General features: G+C 47.4%; 1 protein-coding gene across 2 annotated transcripts in view; it reads right to left on the reverse strand.

The window, feature by feature from the left end:
• Positions 1–23,104, reverse strand: part of LRGUK (leucine rich repeats and guanylate kinase domain containing) — a 34,884-nt gene that overhangs the window by 2,226 nt on the left and 9,554 nt on the right. Inside the window, exons 6-17 of one of the 2 annotated variants that reach the window (XM_081957616.1) lie at positions 22,828–22,952; positions 21,240–21,383; positions 20,116–20,196; positions 18,191–18,277; positions 14,665–14,771; positions 14,134–14,253; positions 13,823–13,919; positions 12,189–12,302; positions 10,677–10,878; positions 9,766–9,882; positions 8,772–8,926; positions 3,254–3,342 (exon numbers count right to left, since the gene is read on the reverse strand). In XM_081957616.1, the coding sequence (XP_081813742.1) occupies positions 3,254–3,342; positions 8,772–8,926; positions 9,766–9,882; positions 10,677–10,878; positions 12,189–12,302; positions 13,823–13,919; positions 14,134–14,253; positions 14,665–14,771; positions 18,191–18,277; positions 20,116–20,196; positions 21,240–21,383; positions 22,828–22,952 (1,438 nt within the window). The remainder of the gene's footprint in view (positions 1–3,253; positions 3,343–8,771; positions 8,927–9,765; positions 9,883–10,676; positions 10,879–12,188; positions 12,303–13,822; positions 13,920–14,133; positions 14,254–14,664; positions 14,772–18,190; positions 18,278–20,115; positions 20,197–21,239; positions 21,384–22,827; positions 22,953–23,104) is intronic. The other variant, XM_081957617.1, reaches the window with a different exon arrangement.

Raw genomic sequence — 23,104 nt, forward strand, 5'->3', positions numbered from 1 at the left:
TCTCTCTCTCTCTCTCATCTATCTATCTATCTATCTATCTATCTATCTATCTATCTATCTATCTATCTATCTATCTATCTATCTATCATCTATCATCTATCTATCTATCTATCTATCTATCTATCATCTATCTATCTATCTATCCATCCACCATCCATCCATCCATCCATCCATCCATCTCTCCATCTGATCTATCTATCTATCTATCTATCTATCTATCTATCTATCTATCTATCTATCTATCTATCTATCATCTATCTATCTATCTATCATCTATCTATCTATCTATCTATCCATCCACCATCCATCCATCCATCCATCCATCTCTCTCTCCATCTGATCTATCTATCATCTATCTATCTATCTATCTATCTATCTATCTATCTATCTATCTATCTATCTATCTATCTATCATCTATCTATCTATCTATCATCTATCTATCATCTATCCATCCATCCATCCATCCATCCATCCATCCATCCATCTCTCTCTCCATCTGATCTATCTATCCAACTATCTATACATCCATTCCTGTCTGTCTGTCTGTCTGTCCGTCCGTCCGTCCATCCGTCCGTCCATCCATCTATACAACCTACCCTGTAAACAAGCCCTAGACTAGAATGAGGTTAGGTTAGACTAGACTAGACTAGACTAGAATGAAGGAAGATGAATAGAATAGAATAATAATACAGAATATAATAGAATGTAGAGTAGAATAGAGAATAGAATATAAAATAGAGAATGGAAAGTAATAGAATAGAAATTAAGAATATAGAATAGAATAAAAAAGAGAACAGAACAGAATAGAATAGAATGAGAGAATGGATTCACCTAACTGCCGTGTTTAGCAACAGAAATACTTGGGCTCAAGTGTGGTCATAAGTCGAGGACCACCCATGGTCCAGATTCTAATTCCCAGGAGAGCATCCTCCACCCCAAATACATCCAATAGATCCCACGCTCCGAAAACAAATAACCCTCTTCTAGGACATGGTGGGGCGATTTTAAAAAAACGCAATGCTGTAGCAGGCTCAGACTCCAGTGGGGACAATCTTGTGCAAGCAGAGCGCACCTATGCTCACACCTGGGGAACCAGCGTGCCTTTGCGGTCCCCAAAGACACCTGGCAGGTGCGGCTGGGTGTACGTTTCTGCCATGGTTCAAATCCAGAGGATGAGGTTGTGGCCCGCGAGCAGAGCAGAACTCGGACAGTGAGGGAGTTGGGGGGGGGGGGACATGGGGCAGTCCTGGAGTGTCTGGGGAAGTCTCGGTTGAGGGCTCTGTGTCGGAGGCAGGCAGTTTTTCATCCTCCCTAGGCTTCAGGAAGGGCGAAAAACAGCCCCAATGAACTTCCGGTTGGCCTGTTGGGCCTGTTTTTTGCTCTCCCCAGCCTCCAGGGGCCTTCCTGAAGCCTGAGGAGGGGGAAAACGGCCTCCCCCCAGCTATCTGGAAGGCAAAAAATCAGCTGGCCGGAGCCGGCGACTGGTGTGCCAGCAAATATGGCTCCGCGTGCCACCTGTGGCACAGGTGCCATAGGTTCACCGTCACAGGCTTAGGCTTTGTGAATGGATACTTTGTAAAGCCAGGCCACTCTATTCATCAACAAAGGGCAGCCAGAAATTCAGAATAAGCAGCACGATAGGCAAGCAGCAGAAACTGACAAGATTAGCCGACACAAACAAAACACCCAGGATTTGCATTCCCCCCCCCTTTTTTTTTGCCTGTAGAGCCAGCCGTGACCCCGACACGACCCCATAGGAATCTGGCAACAGCCATGAAAATATGAAATGACACCCCCACCCCCCCGGAACAACCATCTCAATGACAAAGCCCCAAAGAATGTAGGAAAGCCCACCGACTCTCGGCCCCATTTTGTCAGCCACCCTCGGAAACACGCTGCTGTTGCCGTAGTTTCTGGCTACCAGATAAACATTTTGGAGACCACCTTCCCAAAATGCAGCTTGCCATCGTTTTATTTCAGTGTCTTTCTCCCAGTTTGGAACTGGATTTGATGTTACTTCCAGCAAGTCTCCAACCCCCTGCTCAAACAGGAGACCCTCTACCCATTCCACACAAATGGCAGTCCAGTCTCTTCTTAAAAACCTCCAGTGATGAAGCACCCACAATTTCTGGTGGCAAGCTGTTCCACTGGTTGATTGTTCGCACTGTCAGGAAAGTTCTTCTAATGGTGATAATTAAAATTAACAGTAATAAACCCATGTGTTTTGTTAGGGGAGACATGATAGCAGTGTTCCAATATCTCAGGGGTTGCCATAAAGAAGAGGGAGTCAAGCTATTCTCCAAGGCACCTGAGGGTAGAACAAGAAGCAATGGGTGGAAACTAATCAAGGAGAGAAGCAACTTAGAACTGAGGAGAAATTTCCTGACAGTGAGAACAATTAATCAGTGGAACAGAAGTTGCCCCCAGAAGTTGTGAATGCCCCAACACTGGAAGTCTTTAAGATGATGTTGGATAGCCATTTGTCTGAAACGGTATAGGGTTTCCTGCCTAGGCAGGGGGTTGGACTAGAAGACCTCCAAGGTCCCTTCCAACTCTATTCTCTTCTCTCTCTCTCTCTCTCTCTCTCTCTCTCTCTCTCTCTCTCTCTCTCTCCATCCATCCATCCATCCATCCATCCATCCATCCATCCATCCATCCATCTATCTATCTATCTATCTAAATTAATCAATCAGTGGAACAGAAGTTGCCACCAGAAGTTGTGAAATTCTCCAACACTGGAAGTCTTTAAGAAGATGTTGGATAGCCATTTGTCTGAAACGGTATAGGGTTTCCTGCCTAGGCAGGGGGTTGGACTAGAAGACCTCCAAGGTCCCTTCCAACTCTATTCTCTTCTCTCTCTCTCTCTCTCTCTCTCTCTCTCTCTCTCTCTCTCTCCATCCATCCATCCATCCATCCATCCATCCATCCATCCATCTATCTATCTATCTATCTATCTATCTATCTATCTATCTATCTATCTATCTAAATTAATCAATCAGTGGAACAGAAGTTGCCACCAGAAGTTGTGAAATTCTCCAACACTGGAAGTCTTTAAGAAGATGTTGGATAGCCATTTGTCTGAAACGGTATAGGGTTTCCTGCCTAGGCAGGGGGTTGGACTAGAAGACCTCCAAAGTCCCTTCCAACTCTGCTATTGTATTGCATTGTTTCCTGATTTCTCCCCGTCCCCTCTTTGGAGCAAACCATTCTCAATCTTTTTTTTTGGGGGGGGGGGGGATCATCCATTTTTACCTCTCGAACAGCTGGGAGTAGGAAGAGATGGCTTTGCCTGTCAGGCCCTGCTTGGCCAGATACTGCCTTCGATGGAGGGATGCCTCTTCCTGCAGATGGAACACAAACAGCCCCCTTAGTGTGGGGTTCAGCAAAAGGTTTGGGCACAGGTCATTATCGGGGGGAAATACAGCAGGTTCTTCAACCAGTTAACCTTGTCAAAGTTAGGGCAGCCATGAGGTCACTTCTCCCCCTGGGGGGGGGGCAGGCACTGGTGGTCTGATAGACACACCAATGGCAGGTGAAGGTTGAGAAGAAGGAACCCATGGAAGAAAAGGCCCCGTCCTGGCTGAATGGTCTTGGTAGAAAGTTCATGGGACTTCTTCAAAGACTCTGCGTGAAGGCATCTCCCTGCCTTCATTGGTGGGAGGTGAACTTGGAAAATGGAGCATGACCCAATTTCTGTGACCGGTAGGGCAGTGTTTCCCAATCTTGACAACTTTAAGATGGGTGGACTTCCAGGATTCTGAACGTGGAGATTATCCCCATCTTAAAGATTGACAGCTAGGGAATTTGGGAGTTGAAGTCCACCATCTTAAAACATGCTGGCTGGGGAATTCTGGGAGTTGAAGTCCACCCATCTCAAATCTTGCTTGTGTCAACTCCTAAAGTTGCCATATTGAGAGAAGCGGGGGGACGACGTATTCCACACATACTTTTGGCTAAAGTTGGATCTCAGATTACTGCAGCAGGCTTGGGAGGGGTGCACCTCATAGGGGAATGTGATTTATGACACAGACTGAGGGGAGGGAAGAAACGGGGGTAAATTTCAGCTATAACTCAAGCAAAGCTCAGTTCTGACTGCGAAAAGGTCTTGCCTAATGGTGCTCCTAATAAACGACTAGTTTTGTATTGAAACTTGGCTTGATACTCATGAATCAATTAGGGCATTTTTAGGAAACCTGACAGCTGGCTGGAGAATTCTGGGAGTTGTAGTCCACCCATCTTAAACCATACTGGCTGGGGAATTCTGGGAATCAAAGTCCACCCCTCTCAAAGCATGCTGGCTGGGGAATTCTTAGAGTTGACGTTCACTCGTCTTAAAGTTGCCAAGGTTTAGAAACCTGGCAATACGCTATGCTGTCCTCCCCATCAACAATTTATATCTGAACCTCTTGAGAAAACCAGGAGCTGAAGAATCCCAGATGGTGAACAATTATCCAGGATAAAAGGAAGGAAGGAACTGTGGGCAACATACATTTCCACATCCCTCACCCCTAAATTTCACTCAGACAATAACTCAATAAGTATACGAGGTAAGTTATAAAAATAGTTGACCAGTTTTGAGCTGGTACTGTCTACTCCACCTTAGCGGAATTTAATGCATCTTATGTGCAATGGTTAACTGCATTTCCTTCTTGGAAACAGAATAACAGAGTTGGAAGGGACCTTGGAGGTCGTCTAGTCCAAGCCCCTGCTCAGGCAGGAAGACCTATATGGTTTCAGACAAATGATTGTCCAGTCTCTTTTAAAAACTTCCAGTGTTGAAGCACCATAACCTCTGGTGGCAAGCTGTTCCACTGATTAATTCTTCTATCAGGAAATGTCTTAATTCTAGGTTGCTTCTCTCCTTGATTAGTTTCCATCCGTTGCTTCTTGTTCTGCCTTCAGGTGCTTTGGAGAACAGATTGACCCCCTCTTCTTGTGGCAGGCTCTCAAATATTGGAAGATCTCTATTATATCACCCCTTCTGTTCATTAGATTAGACCTACCCAGTTCCTGCAACCGTTCTTCCTATGTTTTAGCCTCCAGTCCCCTCATCCTCTTTGTTGCTCTTCTCTGCACTCTTTCCAGAGTCTCCACATCTTTTTTGTATTGAGGTGACCAAAGCTGGATGCAGGATTCCAAGTGTGGCCTTACCAAGGCCTTGTAAATTGGTATTACTGGTACTCACTTGTTTTTCCCAAACCTGCCCAACCAACCTGGCATCTAAACTTTCCCCTGGGCATGGCGGTCTAAGAGTGGCCTGCTGCCTCCTCCTTGAAGGCTTGAAGGATCCAATGGGAGAAACCGAGGCAGATGCTTCCCATTGGGCCACCTACCTCTCTCCAAAAAGAAAGCCTTTTGCTGACTGGTTGATAGCGGATTAGTTTGCGACTCCTCTTCTCCATCTGGGGGGAGGGGGGCAGCGCCAGATATGGGAGGATGGACCCTGGCCGTCCTAGCAAGGAAAGACCTCCAGGGATGAAATTCCCCATTGTGACACCATCACTCTAGAATATTCTCCCACCATCGCTCTCTGGCCTTTGGTGAGATGTCTCCTCTTACTTCTCGATCAGAATAGAGCTGGAAGGGACTGTGGAGGACTTCTAGTCCAATCCCCTGCTCAAGCAGGAGACCCTCTACCATTTCTGACAGATGGCAGCCCAGTCTCTTCTTAAAAACCTCCAGGGATGGAGCGCCAAGAGCTTCTGGAGGAAAGCCCTTCCACTGGTTGATTTTCCTCACTCTTAGGAAGTTTCTCCTTATTTCTAGGTTGCTTCTTTCCTTGATTAGTTTCCATCGTTGCTTCTTGTTCTGCCTTCTGGTGCTTTAGAGAATATGTTGATCCCCTCTTCTTTGGGGCAGCCCTCAAATAAAATAGAATAACAGAGTTGGAAGAGACCTTGGAGGTCTTCTAGTCCAACTCCCTGCCTAGGCAGGAAACCCTACACTACTTCAGACAAATGGCTATCCAACATCTTCTTAAAGACTTCCAGTGTTGGAGCATTCACAAATTCTGGAGGCAAGGAGTTCCACTGATTAATTGTTCTGTCAGAAAGTTTCTCCTTAGTTCTAGGTTGCTTCTCTCCTTGATTAGTTTCCACCCATTGCTTCTTGTTCTGCCCTCAGGTGCCTTGGAGAATAGCTTGACTCCCTTTTCTTTGTGGCAACCCCTGAGATATTGGAAGACTGCTATCCTGTCTCCCCTACTCCTTCTTTCTCTTAAGCTAAACATACCCAGTTCCTGCAACCGTTCTTTGTATCTTTTAGTCTCCAGTCCCCTAATCCTCTTTGTTGCTCTTCTCTGCACTCTTTCCAGAGTCTCCACATCTTTTCTACATCGTGGCGACCAAATAAACTGTCCATTATCCAAGGAAGGAAGCAGCAGCGTTCCTTTTGAGCCGCCCGCAATTAAAAACTTCCTCTGCTCAGCCTGTTCTATGCCTTTGGCCAGTTGGTCCATGTTTGGGAAATGATTTGTTTGATGAAGCGCTTGGCTCGGTGTGTTTGCCTCCCTTGTTGGGGAAATGGATTAATAGTTTTGGAGCATAGTTTGACTCCCTCTTCTTTGTGCAACCCCTGAGATATTGGAAGATTGCCATCATGTCTCCCGCGGTCCTTCTTTTCATTAAACTAGACCTACCCAATTCCATCCTTTCCTGTGACTTGGTACCCTTGAATGGGAGACCTTGAGGATCTAGTCATGTTGACATTTTTCTCCAGTAGTAGCCTGGGATCAAAGGGTCTCCTCACGATGGGCAAGAGAAGAAAATCAACCTTCTGAACGGAACTGAAGATGTGGCTAAGCGCCAGGGAAATCAGGAGATTCAGGCAGTTCAAACAAGTCTGAAGATTTACGGCAAGCTTAAGCGCTCTACGAGAATCTGAACTACTAACAGTCAAGGGAAATGAGCGGGAGATAAGAAAGGCATTCAAGGTGGGCTGGGCCTAGATCTCTTGTGGGTGGGAAGGGTTATGACGCGTTGGATCCCTCCCTCGGGCTCAACCTGGTCATCTCCTCCAGAAGCTTCTTGGATGAGAAGCTAAATGTGTCAGACCTGCCACAACTTGGTCCTTTAGGCAAGGGAGACCCTCAACTCCCATTTTTAGTGAAAGGTATACTTTACTAGATGGGATGCGGTGACTCAGTGGCTAATACGCTGAGCTTGTCGATCAGAAAGGTCAGCAGTTCGGTGGTTTGAATCCCTTGTGACGCATAACGGAAGGAGCGCCTGTTACTTGTCCCAGCTTCTGCCAACCTAACAGTTCGAAAGCAGGTAAAAAATGCAAGTAGAAAAATAGGAACCACCTTTGGTGGGAAAGGGACATCGTTTCGTGGGCCTTCGGTGTTGAGTCATGCTGGCCACATGACCACGGAGATGTCTTCGGACAGTGCTGGCTCTTCGGGTTTGAAACGGAGATGAGCACCGCCCCCTAGAGTCGGGAACGACTAGCAGATATGTGCGAGGAGAACCTTTACCTTATACTTTACTAAAAGTCAAGTGGTATACAATATAACAAAGCCAGAACTGAAGTTCGCACACCAAACTCTGCCAATTAACATTCTCCATCCGGTTCCTCCCCAGTATCTCCCCCTTGCTGGTCTCTTATTGTCCAATGGTACTTGAATAAATCATTTTGGGAAATGTCTCTTCAACGGCAGACTGGGTGGTCTGCCATTCCCAGCGCTTTGATCTTGGGATAGAGTCTCCAAAAGGTATGATGAGTAGTCAGCCTTCCCCTCTCCCAACTGGCTCCCTCCACCCATGTTCCATGGCAGACTGGCAGTTAGCAATTGTGAAGCTCAAACCTATGAGGGCGATTCTGACAAAGAACTTTATTTTTTCGATGAAAAAAACCCAAGAATGTCCAGTTGCCTTTTGGGAAAAGCACCTTTGTGGTGGCCTGTTGACTACCAGCCCCTCCAGCAGCCAAATCGGAGGAGGAGGCGGCGTGGGAGAGGGTCAGCATCAAGGCAACCTGAGAGCTCCAAGGGGGAAGAGGGAGTGGAGCTGGCAGAGAGAGACAGAGGCAGAGCCTGGACCGTCTGTCAGCCCTCCGATGGAGAGTCAACAGCCCCCAGGTCTGGAAGTGGCTGATGAGGAAGAGGAGGAACAGCTGGGTCCAGTGCCTGATGCACGGATGCACAGAAGGCAGAGGAGAGCAGTGGAAATCTATGGGCTGGTCCTTGGGATGGAAGATCCCTGAGTGCCTGATGTGCAGATGTGCAGAAGGCAGAGGAGAGGAGAGCAGTGGAAATCTATGGGCTGGTTCTTGGGACAGAAGATCCCTGAGTGCCTGATGTGCAGAAGGCAGAGGAGAGGAGAGCAGTGGAAATCTCGCGTCCTTGGGACGGAAGATCCCTGAGTGCCTGACCTGTGGATGTGCAGAAGGCAGAGGAGAGAAGAGCAGTGGAAATCTATGGGCTGGTCCTTGGGACGAAAGAGCCAAAACTGCTAGCGAAGCACCACCTGAGCTCTGGGGATCAAAGGCAGGGGGCGGAGATGAATAGATGTGGCAGACAACTATTCATCTCTCTGCCGGAGGGACTTGTTAGCCTATAGTGAGAGAGAAACTTTTTGCCGGGGCTGCCGGCGGTCCTAATAAATGAATTACTTCAGAGGGTTTGTCGTGTTTAGGGTCAGAAGAACCTTTGGGACATTTCTGGAAATCCATCTGGACTTCAAAGCGTAGGTGCTTCCAAGTGTCCAGTTCGGATTAACATAACTTTGTGTTTCACTAATCGCTCAAAACATGTTCCTGGTCTTTTACTTACCACCCGAGTCTTCTGCGATGAAAGCTGGGCTGATATTTTGGCGGAGTAATTTTTGGCGGAAGAATCCATAAATTCGTTGGGAGTGGGCGAGGGGGCGACCCCGTCAGTCCCCCGGACGCTGACTTTCAGAACTGCAGGTGCCTCCTTGCTGGGGACTAAAAACAAACAGCAGATAATGGGTTGGAACGGCTCTGTCCTCAGAAATCGTGGGTGCTTTATCACTGGAGGTTTTCAAGAAGAGATTGGACAGCTATTTTCTGGCATGGTTTAGGGCAAACCCATGGCATGCGTGCCAGAGGTGGCACGAAGGGCCGTCTATGTGGGCACACACATCGTTACCAGCTGCTCTTCTGGTATCCGGCATGTTGGTCTTTGAGAGCGGCCATTTTTTGGCCATTTTTGGCTGTTTTCTGGCTGTTTTTCATGCTAAAAACAGCCTGAAAATGGCCTGGAAAATGGCCACAAAACCAGCCAAAAATGGCCCAAAATCACATCATTTTTCCAGCCATTTTCAGGCAATTTTTAAGGTCATTTTTTGGGGGACAAAAATGGCCTGAAAACGGCCCGTAAAACATCAAAAAACAGCCCTGCGTGTGCTGGCCAGCTGGTCTATGGGTCTTTCTAATCCCACCCCTTTCTAGTGTCTCCCTCTGTCCCAGAACACAAATTCTTGTATTTCCATCACAGCTTTCCATTATATCCAGCCGTTCATATCCCTTTCCCAATTCACCATCTTAATGCAAAGGTTCATATTAAAGAGCCACCCTCCAAGGTTTTAATAAATAAATTGTTAAGGCAATGGTGATTTAATAGCTGACCAGCTGCTGTAAGGCTGTAAACAGAGATGATGAAATGAGAATGAGTCAGCAGGGTTACTGTCACTTTAAGAAGCTGTATATATAAGGGAGGCTCTAGGCACCAAGTTTCCTTTCCCAATGAGACTTTCTCCTTCCAAGGAATTGTGGGAGTTGTAGGATTCAGCCGTGTTTAATACCTGAAAGGTATTTGCCATCCGCTGCAGTAACCGTGGCTGTGGATTCAGAAGGCTGCACCAGCCCCAGGAACTCTTCCAGAAGACCGCTAAGTTTGGAGAAGGCTTCGTCGTAATCATCTAGAGGGTTTTTTGGGAGAAGAAGAGAAGAGTTTTGGTCAAGGCTGGGAGAAGATGCAGCCTCTGGCAGCCCAGATCATTCTCATAATCTCGCATCTAAGTACCGTGTTTCCCCCAAAATAAGACTGGGTCTTATATTCATTTTTATTATTTTGGGGAAAATACAGCACTAAACGCCTCCGTCTGATGTCGATCTTAACTGGGTCTTATTTTGGGGGTAGGGCTTATATTACGAGCATCCTGAAAAGTCATGCTAGGGCTTATTTTCCCATTGGGTCTTATTTTTGGGAAAACAAGGTAGGCCTTAACTTACGACCACTTGTTTAGTGATTGTTCAGTTATAACGGCGCTGAAGAAAGTGACTTATGGCCAGTTTTTGTACTTATGATATACATAGCATCCCTACATGGGTGCTTGGCAAATGGCATGGGAGGTCTTCAACTCCCAAAATGCTGGCTGGGGAATTCTGGTAGTTGAAGTCCACCCATCTTAAAACATGCTGCCCAGGGAGTTCTGGGAGTTGAAGTCCCACCCATCATAAATCATGCTAGCAGGGAAATTCTGGGAATTGAAGCCCCACCCATCATAAATCATGCTGGCTGGGGAATTCTGGGAGTTGGCCCATGCCTCTTCAAGTTATCAAAGTTGAGAAAGAGCCACAGTAGAGTTGTGGGTTAAGGGCCAGTTAACTGTGCAACCTGAGGTCCACTTGCATTTGCTTCCAATGGATATTTCATTGTGATCCTTCTGGTTAGGATTAGCTTTAAACCTAGTTTATAAAGTAACAGACTGACCTACATTGATGACGGCATCGAAGAAGCCTGGGAAATCCTGATTCACTCTGGTGTACATGTCCACCCTACGGAGAGCTTCCTCGATCTCCGGTCTGCTGAACAAGCCCATCCTTCGGAGGTGACCCCCATATTTCTCTTTGTTCACTGGAATCAGTAGGATGTATCGTGGCTTGAAGTAGGAATTCTTCAAACTTCTGACACCCTTTGAGAGAGAGTGAGAGAGAGAGAGTGAGAGAGAAAGACACACACAGAGAGAAAGTATAAGTTTAACTGTGGGGAACCTTTAGTTACTAAATAACTCCAAGGACCAATTCAATGCAGAAATGCGTAAGATTAAAAAAACCCAAAGGTGCTTGGTTTGGGTTCTCCAAACTATGTGGCTGAGCCACATTAAAAAGTCTATAAATCTCAGTAAGCCATCTTCTTTACACAGTGTTTTTTCAACCTTGAAGACTTCAGCAACAAGAATTCCCCAGCCAACATTCTGTAGATGCTCCATATGAGGATATCGTCCAAATACACGAGTACACCCTTATACAGACATTCGTGCCGCACCTCACTGATGAACTGCGGGAAGACGGCTGGTGCTCCCTGCCATCCAAAGGGCATGACCCGGTATTGATAGCTTTAAAAAATAGCTTCTGACAATTGCGCGGCTCACTGTGAGCCGTGTGATCGTCGGATGCTATTTTTTTAGATTTTAAAAGCATTTTGTCCCTGCCAGTTCGCCGGCGGGGGTGAAAGGTTTCCCATGATTGCGTGGCTCACAGCTGAGCTGCACAATTGTTGGAAGCTTTTTTTGTTTTACTACCGGCTTGCAGAACCAAGGGCAATCCTCCCTAATGGTTCGGCCGAACTTGCAGACTGGCTGGTTGTTGTACAGTCACAATGCAAGTCCTTTCAGCAGTCCCAAGAAGGCTCCACAACCATTTGCCCCCATCAGGTGACCCTGAGGACTCAGACAAACCTCCATGTGGCCTCACCGACATTCTTTCTTTCTTTAACCATATAATATACTTTTACAGCTTTCCATATCAGCATATATATTCTACCTTTGTGGTTTACGACAACTTTCTTAATGGATGCAAATGACTAGATTTCTGCAGGGAATATAAATCCTTCCCTTCCCCGAGCGAGAAGTGAAATGTCTACAAAGAAAAACTAGTCCAGTTGCCTCTTGAAAAAGCACTTTTGGCACAACTATCTTAAAGCCTGCTTGTCTGGGGAATTCTGGGAGTTGAAGTCCACCTACCTCAAAGTTGCTAAGGTTGAGAAGCCCTGCTTTAAGATAGGTTCACGGGAGTTTGCTGGCTCTTTTAGCCCCTTTGCCCTCTTTCTCCCACAATTCTCTTCCCTCCTTCCGCCGCAGGAGTCTTACCTTCCACCTCTCCGTTCTCTGGATTCTTCTCCAGACCTTCCTGCTTCCTTTGAACCAGACCACAGTTTAAACCCAAGTGCATAAGCCTCGCCGCCCTGAAAATGCTTCTGCCGCCAGGCCAGGGGGCTTCCTACCTCTATATCTAAATGCATGCAGGTGGCCAGACCCTCCCTAGCGATGGTTTCAATGATCTCTCGGCTCAGCCCATAATAGAAGCCGTTATATTTGAAAGTGACGATGAATTTCCCCTGAAATGAGAAGGAAAAAAAAAACAAAAACAAAAATGGAAGCCTGGGTGAAGCAAATAGCAAAGGATGAGCATTCAGAATGAGCCCTGCCTGGATTCTAGCACATCATAGTTTTTATATTTTCTACTTATTATCCTCTTCTGGGGGTCCTTGGTGTTCTCTGAGCTTGATGGTTTTCTTGCAGACATTTCAGGACCGAATTAGGTAACATCATCAATGCTAGAGGGGAGTAGGGTTTGCTCAGTCCCTTCTAGAACTGATGATGTTACCTAGTTGGGTCATGAAATGTCTGCAAAGAAATCACCAAGCTCAGAGAGCACCAAGGACCTCACAAAAAGACTCCTCTTTTTCCTCCTCCTCCTCCCTTTTCCTCCATCCCCTCCTCCTCCGCAAACCCTACTCCCTTCTAGCACTGATGATGTTACCTAGTTGGGTCATGAAACGTCTGCAAGGAAACAACCAAGCTCAGAGAGTATCAAGGAAGTCACAATCCTCCCCCCCTCCAAATCCCTCTCCCTTCTAGCACTGATGATGATACCTAGTTGGATCAGGAAACGTCTGCAAGGAAACCACTAAGCTCAGAGAGCACTAAGGACCCCACAACCCATCTCCCCTTCTTCCTCCTCCTCCTCCCTCCGCAAAGCTCCCTTGCTGATCTTTGCTGTCCTCTGAGCGTTGGTGGTTTTCTCGCAGACGTTTCAGGACCGAGTTAGGTAACATCATCAGTGCTAGAGGAGAGCACTGATGATGTGACCTGGTTATGTCATAAAACATGCCCAAGAAAACAACCGAGTTCAGAGAGTGCCAAGGGGCCCAGCGTCCCATTTCCTGTCCTATTCTCTTCTATCAGCTTTGTTGTACCAAACTTTCCCATCAGCTGAGATTACAAGACACCTGTTCGAATCCTCCAATTGTTACCAACCTACGACAACGCAGGCGGAAGACGGACACACAAGAGAGCAAACTTTCTAGATTTTTTCAACCTCTGAAGGCCCAAAAGTCCCATCCTTCTGTCCACCCCAAATGGGACCTGGCGTCAGGCCTGCAGCCATCTTTTCTTTTGAATCTTTGCCCTGCCACACTTTCTATTATTTTGCTATGACTTTTCTATGGTGGGAAAATGGGGGGGGGGGGATTGTACGGAGTTAGATGATACGTAGCCATAACAGAATTCCTTCTAGAAAGCCAAGGTCATCCTTTCTTCTCTGCACCTCTGCACCTGACCGTAACTGGATGGGTGGAACTGCCAGCATGGCAGTGGGAGACTGGACCACGGGATGGACTTGTGGGTGTGGGGGCAAGATCTTGAACTTTCAACTGGGTGGGGAAAACTGGGAAACTTTCAGATTCGGGTTTTCCCAGATTTGCCAACATGGCTCTCTTCATAAATTGGAACTTTGAGGAATCCTTTGCCTCGGACTCTGATTTACTTTTGGATGCTATCTGGAACCCTGACACCTGGGCTGGGATCTGCAGATAACTTCCCTTGTTACTCTGCAAAAGACTGATTCCCCCTTTACCGTGATCACCATCTTGTCAAATTCCTCCTGAGATATGTAATAGTAGTCTAATCTGTTCTCTTCTCCGAAATAAGGACTCCTGGTGGTATGACAGGGGCTGAGAAGGAAGCAAAGCAGAAAGAGAAGGAGCTGTTAAAAGAGCACCAAGGAGCCCCCTATTCCCTCTTTTAACCCAACACGGTGGGCAATGAGAAAACTAGATTCATTAGAAAAGACTGCAGCGTGCTCCCTTTCTACTATTCCCCCCCCCTCCTTGAGTACGTCTGCCTCCACCAACTCCTCAAAGGTTCCCAAACGTGTAGGACTCCTACCTGTATCTGAAATAGTTGTTGAACTTCCGACAAAGCCTGTGACAAAGTTCTCGCTTCCAGCAAGCCAACGGTCCAGTCAAGACCAACATGGGGTAGGGGGTATCGAGGTTGGGCAGGGTACTGTAGGAGGAGAAGAGATGTAGAACCTTGATGAGGTTCCTGAGATGGGCAAAGAAGGACATTGGACAACGAAACCCTTGTGTGAGTAGTTCTCATTATTGTAGTAGATGAACTTCCGTTAGGTTACGTAGTAGACCACGGACCGATGTGATTTTATGCAATGTAACCAGGGTCTTCTTTCAAAATTAAAAGAGTGGGTTAAAAACCAAAAAGCTTTAAAACTTCAAACAGTCAAAGCCTTCCAAAGTCCCAATAGATTTTCTAAGAATAAACCTGGAATTTCCACATTTCCAGTTTTGAAAGAGAAGGAGAGGAGAGGAAAGGCTGTAGAAGGCCTACTTCGTGACAGGAGGAGGAGGAGGAGGAGGAGGAGGAGGAGGAGGAGGAGGAGGAGGAGGAGGAGGTGGTCACCTGTTGAAGATGTGCTGGGGTTGCATCATGCTGTACATGATGTGAGTTATGTGGTCCTGAGCAGCCATCACTTCTTGAGGGGGGTCGTACTTGTTCACAGCGGCGACCTGATCCCAGTAAGGAAAAGGGAAAATGTGGGTCAATTATGCCTACAGGTATTTATTTATTTATTTATTTATTTATTTATTTATTTATTTATTTATTATTAGCGTTTATATACCGCCCCCTCTCCCGAGAGGGACTCGGGGCGGTGTACAGTCCATACCAAAATACAACAGATTAAAACGTAGAAATAACTATATAAATACATGTATAAGAGGAGGGTAAAATATGCCAAACTGTACAGCTAATAAATAAATCAATACAAAAGTTTAAAATATCAAGTTAAATTTAAAACAATATCCCTCTAAAAACCAGTAAGAATGTGTATGCCAGGAGGTAAACGTTAAAATTATGCCAAACCAGCCAGTCGGAACAGGTGTGTTTTCAGTTTCTGTCGGAAGGAGCGGAGGTCAGTAGTGGTTCTAATATCGGGGGGGAGGTCATTCCAGAGGGTTGGGCCCATCACAGAGAAGGCTCTGCTCCTTGGTGTCGCCCGTTGGCATTGCCTCGTGGACGGCACCAGGAGAAGGCCCTCCCTGTGAGAGCGGATTGGCCGCAGGGATGTATGTGGGAGGATGCGATCCCGCAGGTAACTAGGCCCTATGCCATGGAGCGCTTTAAAGATGGTGATCAGAACCTTGAAACGCACCCGAAAGACCACAGGTAGCCAGTGCAGCTCGCGCAGGAGAGGTGTTACGTGGGAGTACCTAGTACTCCCCATGACTACCCGCGCGGCTGCGTTCTGGACTAGCTGCAGTCTTCGGGCGCGTCCCAAGGGAAGCCCCATGTAGAGAGCGTTACAGTAGTCCAGGCGAGACGTCACCAGTGCATGAGTGACTGTGCGTAGGGCATCACGGTCCAGAAGGGGGCGCAATTGGCGCACCAGGCGAACCTGGAACGCCCCCCTTGCCACGGCTGCCACATGGTCATCCATTGACAGCCGGGCGTCTAGGAGGACACCCAAATTGCGCGCCCGTTCCACAGGGGGCAATTGTTCGCCCCCTATGGCCAGTGATGGGATCAACTGGCTGAACCGAGGCGCCGGTAGCCACAGCCACTCAGTCTTGGAGGGGTTGAGTTTGAGTCTGTTGTCCCCCATCCAGACCCCGACGGCTTCCAAACACCGGGACATCACTTCGACAGCCTCGTTGGGGTGGCTTGGGGTTGAGATGTACAACTGAGTATCATCAGCGTACAGATGGTACTCAACCCCAAAACCACGGATGATCTCACCCAGCGGCTTCACGTATGCGTTGAACCGAAGGGGCGAGAGGACCGACCCCTGAGGCACCCCACAGGAGAGTGGCCTCGGGGTTGACCTCTGCCCCCCAGTCAACACATATTGCATCCGGCCGGAGAGGTAGGAGCCGAACCACCGTAAAACGGTGCCTCCAACTCCCATCCCCTCCAGCCGGCGCAGTAGGATACCATGGTCGATGGTATCAAAAGCCGCTGAGAGGTCTAATAGGACCAGGATAGAGGAGCAACCTCTATCTCTGGCCCTCCAGAGATCATCCACCAACGCGACCAAGGCTGTCTCGGTGCTGTGCCCGGGTCGGAAACCGGACTGGCGCGGGTCTAGATATACGGATTCGTCGAGGTGACGTGGAAATTGCTGCGCCACCACATTCTCGACAACCTTCGCTAAAAAGGGGAGGTTGGAGATTGGACGATAATTAGCTAGCTCCGTTGGGTCAAGTGAAGGCCTCTTGAGCAGGGGCCTCACCACCGCCTCTTTCAAGGCAGTCGGCAAGGAACCCTCGCTCAATGAGGCGTTTACCAGGCCCAGAAGCCAGCCTCGCGTCACCTCCCAGGATGCCAGTACCAACCAGGAGGGGCACGGGTCCATTGAACATGTGGTGGGTCGCAGCCGTCCACGCAACCCGTCTAAATCCTCGGGGGCAACAGAGTCAAACTCCTCCCAGAGTGGACTCACAAGACTCACTGATGTCGGCTGGTAGTCCTCAACTCACAAGGGTGGCGCAGTGGTTAGAATGCAGCATTGCAGGCTAACTTCTGCCGACTGCCAGCAGTTTGATGCTGACCGGCTCAAGGTTGACTCAGCCTTTCATCCTTCCAAGGTGGGTAAAATGAGGACCCAGACTGTTGGGGGCAAGAGAGGCTGACTCTGTAAACAGCTTAGAGAGGGCTGAAAAGCACTGTGAAGCGGTATATAAGTCTAAATGCAATTGCTAAGTGGGAAGGAAGGAAGGATGGAAGGAAGGAAGGAAGGTAGGTGGTGGTGCAGTGGTTAGAGTGAAGTATTGCAGGCAAATTCTGTCCACTGCCAGCAGTTCAATCCTGACCGGCTCAAGATTGACTCAGCCTTCCATCCTTCTGAGGTCAGTAAAATGAGGAGCCAGATTGTTGAGGGCAAGAGGCTGACACTATAAACCACTTAGAGAGGACTGTAGAGCACTGTAAAGCAGTATATAAGTCTAAGTGCTATTGGTAAGTACTAAGGAAGGGAGAAAGAGAAAGGGAGGGAGGGAGGGAGGGAGGGAGGGAGGGAGGGAGGAAGGAAGGAAGGAAGGAAGGAAGGAAGGAAGGAAGGAAGGAAGGAAGAGCCATGGTGGTGCAGTGGTGAGACTGCAGTATTGCAGGCAAATTCTGCCCACTGCTATCAGTTCCATGGCATAGGGCCTAGTTACCTGCGGGATCGCATCCTCCCGCACACATCCCTGCGGCCAATCCGCTCTCACAGGGAGGGCCTTCTCCTGGTGCCGTCCACGAGGCAATGCCAACGGGCGACACCGAGGAGTAGGGCCTTCTCTGTGATGGGCCCAACCCTCTGGAATGACCTCCCCCCCGACATTAGAACCACTACTGACCTCCGCTCCTTCCGACAGAAACTGAAGACACACCTGTTCCGACTGGCTGGTTTGGCATAATTTACAACGTCTGCCCCCCTGGCATATACTTTTTATGGGTTTTTAGAGGGATAGTGCATAAATTGTATGATTTTTTAAATTCTTATATTGTTTATTTATTAGCTGTACAGTTTTGGCCTATTTTATCCTCCTCCTATGCATACATGTATTTTATTTGGTGTTTTTTAATATGGACTGTACACCGCCCCGAGTCCCTTTCGGGAGAGGGGGCGGTATATAAGTGCTAATAAATGAAATGAAAATGAATGAAAGTTCAATTCTGACTGGTTCAAGGTTGAGTCAGCCATCATTCTGAGGTGGGTAAAATGAGGAGCCAGATCGTTGGGGAGCAAGAGGCTGACTCTGTATACCACTTAGAGAGGCCTTTAAAAGCACTGTAAAGCAGTATATAAGCCTAGGTGCTATTGCTATCTATCATCTATCTGTGATGGCGCAGAGATTAGAAGGCAGTACTGCAGGCTAACTCTGCCAGCGGTTCGATTCTGACCAGCTCAAGGTTCAGCCATCCATCTTTCTGAGGTGGGGGCATTTACCTTTTCCTCCACGGAGATCTTCTTGTGATCCAGTTTGGTCAGACGGAGCAGCATAAAAATCACCAGGAGCCAATAATCTTCTTGGTCCTGAGGAAAAGGCAGAGATGGGTTCGTCTCAGGTTTTTTTGTTGGATTTCAGGCTAACAGAGGAAAAGTTATTTCATCAGTTGATCCTCGCGTGCTTTGGGACGCAGAGAAGGAAGAGACGCTCAGAAATAAGAGGGTACAGGAAGTCTCTGACTTATAACAATTCGCTTAGCGACCACTCGAAGTTACGACAGCACTGGAAAAAGGGACCTATGACCATTTTTTTTCACACTTACAACCTATTGCAGCTTCCCCAAGGTCATGTGATTAAAATTCAGACGTTTGGTAACTGACTTGTGTTTGTGACGGTTGCAGTGTCCCCGGGTCACGTGATCCTCCTTTTTGCGACCTCCTGACAAGCAAAGTCAAGGGGAAAGCCTGGTTCCCATAACAACCTTTTTTTAAATAGCAGAGTTGGAAGGGACCTTGGAGGTCTTCTAGTCCAACCCCCTGCCTAGGCAGGAAACTCTACACCACTTCAGACAAATGGATATCCCACATCTTCTTAAAGACTTCCAGTGTTGGGGCATTCACAACTTCTGGAGGCAACTTCTATTCCACTGATTAATTGTTCTAACTGTCAGGAAATTTCTCCTCAGTTCTAAGTTGCTTCTCTCCTTGATTAGTTTCCACCCATTGCTTCTTGTTCTACTCTCAGGTGCCTTGGAGAATAGTTTGGGTATAGGCTATACCTAATAACTGGTATAACTGGGTGTAGGATCTCCATTTTGAGCAGGGGGGGTTGAACTAGAAGACCTCTAAGGTCCCTTCCGGCCAGTAGTAAAATCAATTTTTTTTTACTACCGGTTCTGTGGGTGTGGCTTGGTGGGGGTGTCATGTGACTGGGTGGGCGTGGCTATGTAGTCATGTAACCGGGGGATCAAAAGACCGAAACTCACTTTAACAATGACCTGCTGGAGCAGGGTTGGACTAGATGACCTCCAGGTCCATTCCAGCCCTGGATTATCCTCTGAAACTGCGTCTAGTGCCAGGTTTGTAGTCCTTCCTCCCTCTCCTTTTTCCCTCCCTCCCTCCCTTTCTTTTTCTTCTTTCTTTTCTCTCTTTCTTTCTCTCTTTTTCTTTCTTTCTCAGCCTCCCCCCCCCCTGTTTTTGGCCCAGATTGTTGGGGGCAACATGCTGATTCTGTAAACCACTTAGAGAGGGCTGCAAAGTACTGTGAAGCAGTATAAAGGTACTCCTCAACTCACGACCACAACTGAGCCCAAAATTCACATTGTTAAATGAATCACTGCAGTTGTTAACACACTGCCGTGATTGTAACGTGGTCGTTGAGTGAATCTGGCTTCCCCCTTGATTTCGCTGGTCAGAAGGTCGCAAAAGGAGATCACGTGACCCCGGGACACCACAACCGTCATAAAGGTGAATCGGTTGCCAAGCATCTGGATGTAAGTCAAGTGACCGTGGGGATGCTGCAACGGTCGTGTGAGAAACAGCCCTACGCTCCTTTTTTTCAGTGTCGTTGAAACTTTGGTCACTAAGCGAAATGTTGTAAGCCGAGGACTACCTGTAAAAAAATCGAAGTGCTATTGCTATCTCACTATCTAAAGCGACTCTGCTTCCTCTCCTGCTCCTTTTAGGAGACGCGACCTCAAATTATTGCCTGTCCCTTAATCGTCCTATTAAATGACGTTAGAGCAGGGGTGTCCAAACTTAGCAACTTTAAGACTTGTGGACTTCAACTCCCAGAATTCCCCAGCCAGCAGAGCTGGCTGGGGAATTCTGGGAGTTGAAGTCCACAAGTCTTAAAGTTGCCAAGTTTGGACACCCATGCGTTAGAGTAATAAAAATTTGCCATGTTCCAATATTTCATTCCTCACCTGAACGGGATTCTTCAACAGGTTAAACACTCTCAGCAGAGGCAGAGATTCAATATATTCCAGCTCGCTAAGTTCAGACACCTGAGGACGAGAAGAAGAACAGAATGGGCGAAAGGAAAAGAGGGAGGAGAAGGCTTCAAAACCCTGGAGGGATGGAGGGAAGCAGCAGCCCCATCAGGCAGCAGGCGACATGTAAGACTTTCCTCATCTCGGTTGCGCAGGGAGAAAACTGAAAAGAACAAAAAAGAACCAAGAAACTCAGGTTTCTAACCCTCATGGCTTTTGAGCTTCCCCCAAGGGAGGCCCCCCAGATGTGGAGGCTGCTGGATGAGAGTCCTGGGCATCGTAATCCTGAAATATCTTGGGTTGGGAGAAGGTTGCTCTGAAGTTATGTTTGAAATTATACCGGAAAGGCTTAGGACAGACATTCCTGAGACATTCCAAACTTTCCTAGGGAAGGTTTGAGATTTCTAGCAGCTGAGGATGGGGTTTTGGGTATGTATGTATGTATGTATGTATGTATGTATGTATGTGAGATAGATAGATAGATAGATAGATAGATAGATAGATAGATAGATAGATAGATAGATAGATAGACAGACATAATAAAGACGTTAAAGTGATGAACAGACATGATAAAACAGACAAGAGATAAACAGACATGATACAAAGAGATAGACAGGCATTAGAGATAGATAGATAGACAGACAGTGATAGATAGAACTAAATAGAGATAGATAAAAAGATATAGATAGATAGAATGATATAGAACTAAATAGAGATAGATATATGATAGATAGAAAGATGGATGGATGGATAGATAATAGATAGATAGAGTATGGATGGTTGGTTGGTTATATACTAGGATGGATGATAGATGATAGAATGAATAAATGGATGGATGATGGATGGATAAACAAAGCTATGATGGCTAGATAGATGATGGCTCAGCTGCGTAACAAACTATGCAAAACAATAGCTACTCAAAAATGGGTGTGTCCGATTTACAGAGTCCATTTTCTCAAGCACATTTTTAAAGTAGCTCCCTCTCCCTTCTTTTCCTTCACCCCCCCCCCCCATATCCGAAAGAGAAGGACTCTCCTGGGCTCCTGTGTCCATCTTACCTGGTTATCTTCCAGGTTGATGTCCTGCAGGAGCAGGTGGTCTTCCAGACCCTCCAAGCTGTTGATCTGGTTGCCAGACAGATCCAAGACTTGTAAGACCTTGAGTTTCTCCAAGCCAACCGCCTTCTGGATCTGGTTCGATTGCTGCCAAAATAATCATCAGCCTCCAGTATCCAAAACACAGGGGTTTTATTTGGGGGGGGGGGGGGGGGTGAAATCCAAGCACAAATCAAGGACCCACATTGCTTGGGTCATCCCACATCATTTTATAAACAGGGGGTTCTCGACTCACAAGAGTTCATTTAGCAACCACTCAAGGTTACGTCGTCACTGGGGGGAAAAAGGGGAACTGTGACCGTTCTTCACGCTTACAACCATTGTGGCGTCCCCGTGGGTGATGTGATCCAAATTCAGATGGATTGGCCACTGGTTCATATTTATGACGGTCGCGTTGTCCCCAGGGGTTACGCGATCTCCCTTTTGCAACCTTACGACAAGTGAAGTCCAGGGGAAAGGCAGAGAGACATAATGAATTAGACACGTTGTGACTAATTCAACAACTGCAGTGGTTCACTTAACAAATACAGCAAGGAAAGTCGTAAAATGGGACAAAACCCACTGAACAAATGGATGGAAGGTGGTAAAAGGGGATCATGTGTCCCAGGACACCGCAACCGTCATAAATACGAGCCAGTTGCCAAGCGTCTCCATTTTAATTGTGGGACTACGGGGATGTTGCAACAATGGTAAGTGTGAAAAATGGCTATAAGTCACTTCTTGTAACTTTATATGGTCACTAAACGAAGTGTTGTAAGTCGAGGGTTGTCTATATCTCCCTACACTGCAAAACGGAGGGTGGAATTACGTCCAAGCCCATCTTGTCCAGGTGATGCTTGTCCTTAAATTAACTGAGAATAAACCCGGATTCTTAAAGGGAAGGGCAGGGGTGGGGAATCATGGCCCTTTGATGACACTTGGACTTCAACTCCCAGAATTCCTGAATCATCCATACTGGCTATGCCCCCTTTATAACTCACGGACTTCAACTCCCAGAATTCCTAAGTCAGCCCTGCTGGCTATGCCCCCTTTATAACTCACGGACTTCAACTCCCAGAATTCCTAAGTCAGCCATGCTGGCTATGCCCCCTTTATAACTCACGGACTTCAACTCCCAGAATTCCAGAGCCATCCATGCTGGCTAGGTCCCCTTTACAACTCGTGGACTTCAACTCCCAGAATTCCTGAGCCATCCATGCTGGCTATGCCCCCTTTATAACTCACGGACTTCAACTCCCAGAATTCCAGAGCCATCCATGCTGGCTATGCCCCCTTTATAACTCACGGACTTCCAGAATTCCTGAGTCAGCCATGTTGGCTATGCCCCCATTATAACTCATGGACTTCAACTCCCAGAATTCCTGAGTCAGCCATGTTGGCTCAGGAATTCTGAGAGTTGAAGTCCACGAGTCATCCAAGGTCCCTCGTTCTCCACCTTTGATGTAGGGCTTCAAACCCCACCATCGTTTACGACAGCCCAACATATTACATCCGGAGAGAAGTCCATCTCAGGCAACCAATGAAAACTCACCAGGCAGAGAGTTTTGAGGGGCAAATTTGACAAGCCGGTAATGGCTTTGATCTTGTTGTTCGCCAAGCTGAGGTAGGTCAGGTTGTGGCAGTTCTCCAAGCCCCTGATCTCCTCGATGCTGTTATCTGCACGTCGGCATGAGAGTTAAAAGAAATGAAACGGCCACCTGGATGAGGTCAAAGCTCACGGATGAAGGACTTGGGGAGAACAACTCCATGGACTGAAGAGAACCTGAGGGAGAGGTTGACTTGAGCGAACGATGGGCAACGGGCACCCT

The sequence above is a fragment of the Natrix helvetica genome (genome assembly GCF_964273705.1).
Source record: "Natrix helvetica genome assembly, chromosome: 6".
Classification (NCBI taxonomy): domain Eukaryota; kingdom Metazoa; phylum Chordata; class Lepidosauria; order Squamata; family Natricidae; genus Natrix; species Natrix helvetica.